This window comes from Neltuma alba, unplaced genomic scaffold (assembly GCF_004799145.2).
Source record: "Neltuma alba isolate B1F8T4 unplaced genomic scaffold, ASM479914v2 tig00012971_pilon, whole genome shotgun sequence".
NCBI classification, from domain to species: Eukaryota; Viridiplantae; Streptophyta; class Magnoliopsida; order Fabales; family Fabaceae; genus Neltuma; species Neltuma alba.
In genome coordinates this window covers 42,024-54,506 of record NW_021637330.1, presented here as the reverse complement: position 1 = coordinate 54,506, position 12,483 = coordinate 42,024, and the positions used below count along the sequence as shown (strand labels likewise).

The 12,483-nt window shown below is 33.1% G+C and overlaps 1 protein-coding gene across 2 annotated transcripts; it reads right to left on the bottom strand.

Moving 5' to 3' along the window:
* Positions 1–2,048: 2,048 nt before the first annotated feature.
* Positions 2,049–5,447, bottom strand: LOC114733161 (uncharacterized protein At1g26090, chloroplastic-like). 2 transcript variants are annotated; one of them, XM_028920566.1, is made up of 7 exons: positions 5,088–5,447; positions 4,083–4,226; positions 3,911–3,985; positions 3,596–3,786; positions 3,328–3,499; positions 2,832–3,251; positions 2,049–2,320 (listed from the first exon to the last, which is right to left on the bottom strand). In XM_028920566.1, exons 1-7 carry the CDS (start codon positions 5,295–5,297, stop codon positions 2,189–2,191), a joined length of 1,344 nt encoding a protein of 447 aa, XP_028776399.1. In that variant the 5' UTR covers positions 5,298–5,447; the 3' UTR covers positions 2,049–2,188. The 2 variants fall into 2 exon arrangements, with proteins under 2 accessions (XP_028776399.1, XP_028776400.1); XM_028920567.1 differs by lacking the exon at positions 2,049–2,320 and adding an exon at positions 2,334–2,729.
* Between the last annotated feature and the right edge of the window lie 7,036 nt (positions 5,448–12,483).

Genomic DNA, 12,483 nt, shown 5'->3' with positions numbered 1-12,483 from the left:
AATATATCTGTATATAATATATTTATGTTGCCTGGGACCATTGAAAAATATGCAATATGACAAAGCCTCGTTTTTTTTTTGGACCAAACAAAGCCTTATTTTTTCAATTTTGTTTTATGGGTTAAGGTTCTTAATTGCCCCGGAAGTTTTCCCCGATGAGCACTCAGCACCCAAAAGTTTTTGTTTGTTCTTAAATATCCCGGAAGTAATTTATCGTAACAATTATGCCCCGAGTTAACGTTCAGGCAAACGGACATCTGTAAATGACACGGTGTCGAGAAGATGGACGACACGTTGGTGAATGAGATGGTGACGTGGCACTGTTGTGTTGACAAAATAAAAGTTGATGCCGAAGGTCAATGTTGTCATCGAAGGTCACTCTTGTCGTCGACACTGAGAGCTAGGGTAAAGCAAAGTGAGGTGGGGCGCATGTGAAGTCTGAGAAGAGGACAGAGCAGAGATTCGACCGGATTGAAAAGGTATGGAATATTAGATCCTCGTCATTAGGTTCTTATTTTCAAATCCGGTGTGGCGAAGTAATTTTCTTTTTTTTAAATTAGTTTAGGGTTGTGGCTCCCGTAGAATCCAGTATCGAGATGATGGAGCAATTACTTCCACTCCTTCTAACCTACCATTCACTCCTCCAGGACTAATGTGGTCAGGACAACCAGCCTCAACCACCTCACAACTCCTAGCTCACAGGGACCACACAGTAATTGCCTCTTCTAGCCGAAGGAAGTTCGATGCAAGGAGAGGAAGGGAATAGCTATATTATTTGTACCAGTCTGCTATTTAGGGGATTTAGATAGCACTGTTTAGTGTATTTGGCGTATTTAGATGGCACTTCTTAGGATTTAGGAAGGTGTATTTGTACTTGGCCTTGTTCTCTTTTGGTTCTAGCTGTACCAGTCTATTGTTTTTTTGGATGTATGTTCTGTAAATGTTGGAGAGCCAAATAACACTGATGTAGCAAAGTTAATAAATGGTGGTCATTTATCGATAAGCTGTTTGATAAATGAACTTATCGATAAGCTACTCGATATAATTGAGCCAATTTCATAAACTTTTGTCCGATAAGGTTATCGATAAATGGTATTTATCGATAAGGACTTCGATAAGTAAAAGAAACAATTCAAATCCTTATTTATCGATTTGTTAAACGATAAATACCCTCATCGACTAATCAATATTAATCAATATAAATAGCTTTGTGTCTTCTACTGTCGCACATCCCACGTATCCTTTGTGTCTTCTACTGTCGCACATCACACGCATCCTTTGATAACACCATTCTAACTCAAAGCTTTATTTCAACTATATTCTTGAATATATTCTTGAATATATATTAGAGAAATGGTCTTCTCGAATACGTATTTGAGAAATGGTCTTCTCGAATACGTATTTGAGAACTGGTCTTCTTGAATACATATTCGAGAACTGATCTTTAGTCTTCTCTGCTTTGTCCTCTTCTCAGACTTCACATGCGCCCCACCTCGCTTTGCTTTGCCCTAGCTCTCAATGTCGACGACAAAAGCAACCTTCGATGACAACATTGACCTTCAGCATCAACTTTTATTTTGTCGACACAACAATACCACGTCACCATCTCATTCACCAACGTGTCGTCCATCTTCTCGACACCGTGTCATTTACAAACGTCCGTTTGCCTGAACGTTAACTCGGGGCATAATTGCTACGATAAATTACTTCCGGGATATTTAAGAACAAACAAAAACTTCCGGGTGCTGAGTGCTCCTCGGGGAAAACTTCCGGGGCAATTAAGAACCTTAACCCTTGTTTTATTAGTCATTGTCACCACCTTTATGTCTTATTTAGTTACATTAATAAATGACACTTGTCATGTTAAGGGACTGATAATCTATATATATGTTATTTGCTTGGACACTAATAATCTCAACGCTGCTCAAAAGACATAGGCACGAGACAGCTGCAGTAATTAATTAAGCTAAGATTATCAATTTATTTTATTTTTGAATAATTAACAAGACAGAAGTTTGAATTTGAAGACCATTAAAAAACAAAATCTGGCTGAACTCATTCAATCAGATAAAATATCAGCGGGCTCTTATTCCTTGGCATGATCACTTAATCATCAACAAACATAAAGCATTTTCTCGGGATTATGGGTGAGAGAGGAAAAAAAGAAAAGGAAAGATCACTTGAGAAGTCAGAGCAATGTAACTACCAGATTTCTGTCCATGAATTTTGCTCCACCAACCTTTCCTTGAATTTCTGGTGGCAGAGCAATGGCGCGTCTTTGGTCCCCTGCCTCTACCAATAGTTCAGACCCTCCTCTATACTGCATACATAAAACAAACCTATGCAATTAGCAATTCAGCAGCATGACTATTTGCACACTTCAACCATGTAGTGAAGAGATTTATATCAGGATGAGAGTCACAACATAACTACATTTTGTTATCATTTGAACTCAAGGCATTTATTCTTCTGAAGAGATGTCCATGGTTCAGAAAGCATTCCTCATTAACCACGGAGACAGAAAAGCTCGTGGATGGATGTCTTTACTCTCCTATCATTTTTTTTATCATCCTCTGATACACGGGAATTAAGGGTAATTTGGGAATTAGCCATAGGAGTAATAGGAAAAATAGTTTGGCCACTGGTTTTGATGCTTCTGCCACGTATCAACTGGGATAAGTAAAAACTGATCTTGAGGTTTTACTTTCTTATCATTCTTTATCATCGTCCTTTCCCATGCAATTACCAAAAAAAACCAAAAAATGTTTTGAAACCCGGCATGAAGAAAGTGGAAATTGTGATCACGATAGGATTTTAAAAATATCACATACTTGGTATAGCTTGATCTCTGACTTGTCAAAACCTGGCATGAAGAGAGTTACTACTTTTCTCTTTGAATCAAATTTAACTGATGACGTAATAGTGCTGCATTGGCTTGCAAATGATGTAAGAATATGCCTGGCCTCTTCATTGGCCGGGTCCATCAGAATTCTGTTCCACGCTATGGGGCTATTCATCAACGTGCTTGAAATGAAAGCAGAAGGCAAGGGCGAAAAATTTTTCTTTACTCTATCCATTGAATCTACATCCAGCTGCTGAGAGGTGACACCAAAAGCACCAGAAACCTGTCCACCAGCTTGGATCGTACAACCCCAATATCGTAATGCAGAACTATCAGAGGTTGGATTGTTTGGATCCATCGCAAGGAAGCAACCAAATCTCTGTGGGTTTAGGAAGGCAAAGGATCCTCTCTGGACATGGCATAATCAATACTGGTGTTGCATCAATGTGAAAGTGAATTAGATAACGTTCACTCTTATAACTTACCGCCAGCAGCTCATCCAGTGAGTCCCATATTTCAGCACTCATTTTCCCATCAAAATATGGTCTGTTGCCACTAATGCTCATGGCCTCATCCACAAGTCCCAGAAGTGAAGGAGCAGCCAATCTCCCAAGGTCAGTTTTCTCAGCCAAGTTGCGCAAGTATTTCAAGTACAACCTGCAACCTCAAAATATCAAACCGAAGGTAATGAACAGAGGCTGAGTGTTGTGTGTGCACACCCCTGCCCGAAGAAGGGGGGGTGGGATTCCAAACCTTGCTTTGCTGGTTGCACCCATCATACGCAGGGTTTCATCGCTGCTGCTACCATCATATATTACGATATCAAATTTTTTGGGTTGGTTCTTTGGTGCAGTAGTCCCCAAGAATCCAACAAGCCTCTCAAGTGAAAGTGCCAAAAATATTGAGTCCATCCCAGGCAGGACACCAAGCTCTTCTCCAACGATCTAGTATAATAGAAACAAAGGAGCAGAAGATTGTTCCACCAAAAAAGTAATTAATAAATGAAAATCACGTTCATCAAATATAAAGACATAATTTTAGTTTAAAAAAAAAATATTACATACCCACCCCTCCGAGAGAGCCTTGTGTCAAATTAAGCTTGGCATCAGCTTGCTTCAAACGATTTAGAGGTTCAAGAAGCATCTGCGCTAATAAACCAAGACCAGAGTCCAAAGTCATCAAAACAAATAAATTAACGAGATGACATATGTAAAGGAAGGAAGAGGAGCAAAAGACACACTTTAGTTGTCTCCAACCTAACAGCTGAAAGGTTCGTGTCGCATTCAACTTGGGAATTTCCAATCTTACAGTTGAGGAGATAATCAGCGGTGGTGTCTTGGCTATGTACAACTAAGCATGTATTTAGTCCCGCCATTGCATAATGCTGAAAACACATGAAGACATGAAGAGACAGATTAGCTACATTTCCTTTGCCAACACGGAAGAGTTTGAATTTCATTAAAACAGCACACTTATAGCAAAAGACCGAATTTTTAGTTCTGAGGCCTCCAATAGATATAGAAAGAGATGAGTAAAATGAAGATAATCATGGAGAACTATCTTAGATATTGTGTTCTTTCATATTTTGGATCCACTAAAAAATATCTCCATTCACGGTTCCAAATATAGTATAGAAAAGGTTATTTGGCGATGGACAGGCAGTGGGGCAATTTATAGATAACAAATAGTGGATCGTCACAGCAGTGTGAAGTCCTTGTTTGAACAAGCTTCAAATCCACACTCAAAAAGCAAAATTCCAGCTACATCGAAAATCATAAATGGTTTCAAAAGGGCTCCTCCCTTTATCAAAGAAATAAAAAAAGCAGCAACGTTAAAGAATTGCAAAGATCCCAACTTGATACTTGTCCTCACAATGTCGCTAACAGCTGGCATTTTTCTATGACTGCCTTTAAACCCCCTATATCAATTCGCCCATTCTCAGCATTCTCAATAGGGCCACCGTGTCCGAATTTTGTGTCGAACAGTGCATTGCATGGGCAACAAGTACTAACAATAGTTTAGAAATTTCCAACAGCAGCCCGCCCAAAATTCACACTAGAATCTGACTAAGGGACGACTTCTGCATTCTGGGTTCATAAACCCTCCTAAACTTAACTACATTCTCTAGGAATGCCAAGGTTCCTGATAAACTAATTGCCGCAGTAAAAGTCAATCTGAAATCGCAATAGTGTTAATTACAACTCAGAATCATTCTCAAAATTGCAGCTCACAACATAAATCGAACCTGAGCGGCAAAAATGGCAGAGGTGGTCTTGCCAGAGCCACCTTTTCCGAGAAACGTGATCAATCTTGTTGATTCTCCAGATGAACTGGAAGTGACGATAGGGTCCGAAGAAGCGGCCACAGCCAGAGATGGAACTGGTAGCCTCGATGGAGGCTTGTAATGTGCAAGGGGGATTCCAAGTGGCAGCGGACAACAGAGTGAAGAAGCCATGAATTGTGCTGCAAATTCTACAAGTTTCCGCAATGGAAGGACGAACAAAGACGCCGTACTACTATCGGCGGTTTTAAATTCTCAGTTTCTTACAGCGAGTTGTGGAATCTCGGAGATGCAATTACTGATTTACGACGGAGTAGAGGGGAATGCGCACCGGCTTTTGGCTCAGAGATAAGGGAAAATAGAATTAAATATAAAAAAGTTTTTTAAAATCAATAAATTAATATGAATTTTTTTTTGGCATGAATTAATATGAAGTTCTAAGTGACCTTATTACAAAAGATTACACTTGTTTAATTACTAAATTATCTTTATCTTTTTTTAATATGTATTGATAATTGAAAAAGTAGTTATTAACAATTTAAGGTGTAATGATTAACAACTATCACAATAAGTATTGACAACTTATTTTCTCGACACATCACAAAAATGTAATACATGAATTATAGATATTCGTTACACTTTAAGTTGTTTACAACTGTTCTTTTGGTTGTTAAAAAAAATAAGAGCAATGTAATAATTAAACAAATGAAATATCTTGTAATGAAATCCCCTAACACTATGTTTGGTACGGGGTTTTCAGAAGAGAGGGGAGGGAAGTTGCTCCCTTCCTTTTGTTTGGCTAGGGCAATTTTTTAGGAGGGGAGAGGAGCCCTCATTTGGTTAAGATATTTTTTAAAGAGGGAAGGGCTCTTCTCCGCTCCTCTCCCTCTCTTGCCTCCCCTCTAAAAGTAGGGTTTTTTGGAAGAGAGATGAGAAATAATATTTTAATTTCTTATACACCCTTTCGATTTGTTAACCCCTAATTAGTCGTAAACATTTCTACACAAAAGATTTCTGTTGAGATAATTGTCTCCAAAATTAGGGGGTATTTGTAAACCTTTTTTTCTTCCCTCTTCTTCTAATTCCAAGAGGCCGTTGGTATTTTCTTTCACCTTCAAGGTCATTTCTCTAATTGAAATCTATCACTCAACTTTTTATATGGATATCTTATAAGTGTGTAACTTTGTCTTGTAAATCAAAATTAGTGAATTGCATTATATATATAGTTATATCTTAACAAAATAAAAAAGTGAGAAAATTCATTTAAATTTTATGATATTAAAATAGTCAATTTTTTATTAGAACAAAATAAAGTATTATTAAAATTGCTCCCTCCTCTCCCCTCCAATCAATTCAAATAAGAGATCATTAAAATCCCTTCCCTCCCTTCCCCCTCCCTCCCCTCCCTTTTGTAGTTACCCACCCTTTCCTCCCCTCCTCTTCCCTTGATTAAAATCCCTCCCCTCCCCTTCCCACCGTCGAACCAAACACAGCATAAGGGTGCGTTTGGTATAAGAGATTTGGAGGGGAGGGAGAGGGAAGGATTTTAATAATTTTTCCTTGTTTGGCAACACATAAATTTTAGGTTAAAATTTTCCCTCTCCTCCCCTCCTCAACCTTCTCTCCAAAATTGGAAAGATTTGGAGGGAAAGGGTAATATTTTGTCATATTATAACCATTATGCCTATATTTATTTTTAATATCACTATACGACCCTAAATCTTAAATTTGAAAAAATAATCTTAAATAAAATAAGGACAAAATTGTCCATTTTGAAATATTTTTTCCTCCTCTCTCCTCATGAATCAAACAAGATAATATTAAAACCTCTCCCTCCTTTTTTATAAATCCAAATAAGGTAATATTAAAATCCTTCCACTCTCCTCCCCTCCTATTCCTTCTATTAAAATCCCTCCCCTCCCCTTTCTCTCATTGAGCCAAACAAACCTTAAGACTTCAGATTAATTTGATGATTTGAAAAGATTTTTTTGTATTTAATTCTCTTACACGAGACCTTATGGCAATTTTCTCTCCACGTAATCAACTCCCAGGACAAAAAAAAGCCCGTTGAATTTCAATTTGTATTTACTTTTCAAATAACTGTTATTATTATTAGAGTGTAATAAATAAAACTAGTTTATAATTTTAAAATTTAATAGATATTATTTTGGAAAATTTTCCTATTTAATACTCCTTCCTTGTTATAACTGTGTGTGATAGAGAGAAAAGAAGACGATGGGTTACCCTATCAGTTTAATTGGGCAGCCTAATCCAAAAATTCCAACAACCAAAAAACTCGTTGACAATATACTACCTCAGCCAATAGTGGCTTTGAAGTCGCCCTTTTACGGTTTTGATCCTGCCCCAAGTATTTCTTGTATTCAACCAAAAAAAAAAATACTACTCCACTAATCCTAAATATAAGACTCTTATACTGTCTTAGTATAAGACAGTATAAGAGTCTTATATTTAGGCCCAGAAGAGTATTTTATATTCATAATATAAGATATGATAAACTAATCTTTATAACTATATTTTTAAAGTGAATTGAAGTATGATCTTATGTTTAGTATCAAAACAAATACATATACTAGTTTTTATATTTAAAGCTAACGGATGTATTAGTTTTTGTAGTTTGATTTGAACTGCAAACTAAATTTTATATTAAAAATCAAAAGTAATGTTTAATTATATATTATTTCCGGTTCTTAATATAAGAACTTGTTTGACTTTTATTTTGGTCTTAAATATAAGACTCCAATCCACTTTGTCTCTCATATTTATATATTTTTTTTCAAGGTAATCCTTCTAACAATAATAGTTTTAGCCAATACATTTGATTAGCAAGGATATTTAGAAAAGACAATACATATTTATTACAAATAACTAACTTAACTTCTTTCCTTAATATCTTCAAATTAGTCAACTAGCTTTTATAATTAGGACTGGAGGTAGTATTTTCTATAGTCCATAATATAAGAGGTTTGTTAAGTTTTCTTGCAAACTTATTAAAGAATGTGATTAAATTTTTTTTTCATTTTTCTTGCGTTTAAAATTCTCCCCCTTGTAACAAGCGATAAAAGTGAAAACCATCATTAATTGATATGTCAACCTCTTATATTTTGTATCAAAATTTTTTTTAGAAGACTTCTTGTATTTTAGACAAGAGAGTGTATATTGATTTTGATTATTTGAGTTAGAACCAAGAGATGGCATATGTATAATACCACCTCCTATTTTTAATACGAGAGCTAGTATGGCATTTGAATTTGATCATAAATATAATATTTCAATTCATTTTGTCCCTCTTATTTATTCAAAATAATCTTATTGAGTGTATATCTTAAGAGAATTTGCATCAAAAAGTTGTTTCAATCCAAATTATTTAATCAAATATTTTAGAAAATCAACACATATTTTTTTTTACAAATAACTAACTTAAATATTTTTCTTAATTTATCCAAATTAATTAAATATATTTTATATTAAGGGGAGGAGGTAGTATCTGTATAAAAACATCATAAAGCACCACTAAAATGAAGTGAACACTGGGGAAATCTTCTGTTGCATGCTCAATCCAATTCCAATTATTCCATCCACAAGTGTAATTGTATATTAATCACTCAACCATTAAAATCCATTCTCAAAATTTCCATAGTGATGTATAATCATGGTTTCTTTGATCACTCACACCATACGCTGCAACTTGTTTCCTTTACATACGTTATTATCACTAGTATTTTTATTTCTGAATTAAAAGATTAGATACTAACAGTTTAAAATTATAGATAGGATTGAGCTCGCAACATCCCACTAATAAAAGGATTATGTTCTATTGGGATGCAAAACTATTGGCACGCACGCATTACTAAATGTTGATGTCCTTAATTATTGATAAATTTGAAAATTTTTGGCCTCATATTGTCATATTCAAATTGCTATTCATTGGACTTCTCCGATACTTATATAAGACATATTTAACTAATTTGATTAAATTAAAAAAGTTAGGTAAGTTAATTAATTGCAAAAAATATGACATATTTTTTTTCTAAATACCCTAATCGTCTTCCTTAATATCCTCTATCTCTCTTCTATTTGATTATGGTTGAGAAAGTATCAATAGGGGTAATTTAGAAAAAATTAATAAATATAAAAATAGGCCTTATATTTAGGATTTAAATTAAATTAATAATAAAGTCTTATATTAAAGACAGGACAAATATTATTTTATTATTGTTATTGTTGTTATATGTGTGGTGATGCCTTCCTTATTATGTTTATAAACAATACTACCTTCCGTCTTTAATATAAGATTTTGTTTGAATTTTATTTTGATTCAAAATATAAGACCCAAATTCACTTTGTCTTTTAAATTTATTCATTTTTTTTCAAGATACTCCTTCTAATAATAATAATTCTAGCCAATAAACTTGATTAACAAGGATATCTTAGGAAAAACAATACTTATTTATTACAAATAACTAACTTAATTTATTTTTTTAATTTATTTAAATTAGTTAATTAGGTCTTATATTTAGGATAGGAGGTAATACATAGACAGAGGGGTGCAGGCATTCATAGAAATGATTCCTTGACTGATGGAAAAGCCTATATTTTATTAATGGTTTACCGACGATGCACTACTTAAGCCAGCCACAATTTTTTCTCCATAGCCTTCATGACATTGTTGAACTTTTAACTTCTGTCTTCAGCTACTCTTCAAACACACACAACACACACTCGTTTTTTTTTTTTCCGGGCATAATTAATCCTTTCATTTGCTTTTCATTTATCGTTTAAGATTTTCTATCTCTATACCTTCCTCTCTGATTTACGCTTTTTTTTTTTCATTCTTATTTTATAACAAAGAGGTCCTTAGAACAAGTTTAAGATACAAACAAGAAATTAATAAATGCATGAATAATGAATATAGTTTAGTAATATTAAACTCGTAAATATTCAAAATTATGCTAATTAATTCAATTTTAATGTGCTCTCTGAATAGTTTGTATGAGTCTGATATTCTAATTTAGATAGTTCATTTATTTTATACGTTGGCTGTGGTCCGATTTCTTGTTCAAATAATTCTAATAGAATTTGAATATTGAATTAATTTTCAAATGATGACTTTTCATGCTTGTCACATATATATAATACCGAAAATAAAAAATAGTATTGCCTATAGATGTGATGCAATATATATATATATATATATATATATCTTGCCATCAGCCCTGTAAGAAAATTACATGCACATATGTCTCTTAAATTTCATTTAATAATTGCAGATATCAAGAATTTCATATTTACAAGTCTATTTGTGTCATTTACATATGCAAGTTATTAGTTATAGACTTTATAAATGCATAGATGAAATGAATGATATAATCATTGTCTAGAGGGTTTTAAAAAAAAAAAAATTCTTTCGCCACAAAGCATGGAAGCAGGACTATAATCTTATTTAATGATAGGAGTCCCATTTATCAAGTGTATTACTACTCTCATCTTAAATGTAAGCCGTAGGAAGAAGTTTTGATTTTAAATATAAGTCATTTGTAGTATATTTAAACTTGCTTTTTAATTTTATTTTTGTTTAATTCTCATTGGAAAGAGAGAAAGAAACGAAAGATATGAGAATAATTATTAAATGTAAAGAGAGAAAATTTTAATAAGGGTAAAATAAAAAAAATTTCAATTTAATGCATTGCTTGGTATGCAAAAATATGTTATAAGTAACTTACATCAAGGACTTGAGTGGTACCCCTTCAGTCCTTTTCATGAGAACTTGATAATCGAATTACATGATTTAAAAAAATAGTTAAAATTAGTTAAAAGTACTAAATATGTAAGAAATAAACTTTTTTCTAAGCATAGAAATGACAAATAAGAGAGAAAAAGTATTAAAGAGAATGTAGTATGCCAAGTTGTTAACTTTTTAATAATGCAACATATAAAATTAATCAGAAGTAAAAATGATAAAAACACATTGAATGTTTAAACAACTACAATTTAGATTTCAGGCTATTAGGGGAGTAGTATTCTTCATGGAACTTTCTATGCTCTTTTCTTTTCTTCGCCAACTAATTTCTATGCGTTTTATTTATATCAGCCATACTCATTTTAAGTATATATAGTCACATTCAGTCTCTTCCGCCATAGAAACCCTTTCAGTTTTGTGCCGTGCCGTCTCAGTTACTTTGTTTCTTTATCATCGATCACTCACCAAAAGTCACATTCATATATATCCTATCCAACCAAAAAAAACGTCAACCCCATATTTCTTTCATGAATCTCATCAATTGTGACATTTTCACGGTAATCATCAAAAACCAAGTGCACTGAAACCCTGAAGGTCCAGAAAAAAGAAAGAAAGAAAGAAACCCTCAATATATATAGCTTGTTTTTTTGTAAATCTATATGATTACCTCTATATATATATATATATATATATATATAGAATCCAAAAGAAGCATAATTTTCCTGCGTTAATTTGTTTATTAACTGAAAGTAACATATTATATAAGTGGATGGCATTTAAGTCAAAAAGAAAAAATTAACAACAATTAAGTCCCTAAAAATCATTAAAAGAAGGACTACTATCAGAATATTAAATTTAAAAAGTGATTATATGTATTGTATAATTCTATGCTATTTTTTTTTTTTTATAGGTATAAATATTCTCCTATTGAAGGTAACTCTGTTTAAGATACTATTAAGTACTAAATGTGGGTACCTCTTTTAGTAAGAATTCAAATATTAATTCATCACGTTGTAAGATTAACCTTTTTGTTAAACCCAACTTCCATTGGTTACTTCTGTCCTATTATATTATATAGCAATTTGTTTGTTTCTTCATCAACCATCTGGAAATTTATTAGTTGACTTCAGGTTGCTGGAAAAACTATTCTACAATGTATTAAATTTTATTTTGATAAATCGTTATATATTATTGAATCTAAAAAGCCTAACAAAAATATATATACCATTCATGAACCACATCTATAAAGTGACTAATTTTTCGAATTCCATGCAATAACATGCAAGATTCACATTAGTTACTTTTCAAAGAGGGGGGAAAAAAGATTCACATACATGGCATCAATTATCAATTAGTATTTTATTAAAATCAAAAGAACTTGTCATGCTTGAAAATATCATCACACACACACACATCATAGCTAGCTAGGTAGATAAAATATGATTTTTCTGGTCTATTGAGAAATAAGCAAAAATCCTATAAAAGAAGAAAAAAGAGAAATCAAAAGCATTAGCTAAATTAAGATTTATTTCATAACAACTTCCACTAACCATTATTCTCGTTTTGTTTCTTTCTTCACTGCCCATTTCTCAAGCAAATCCA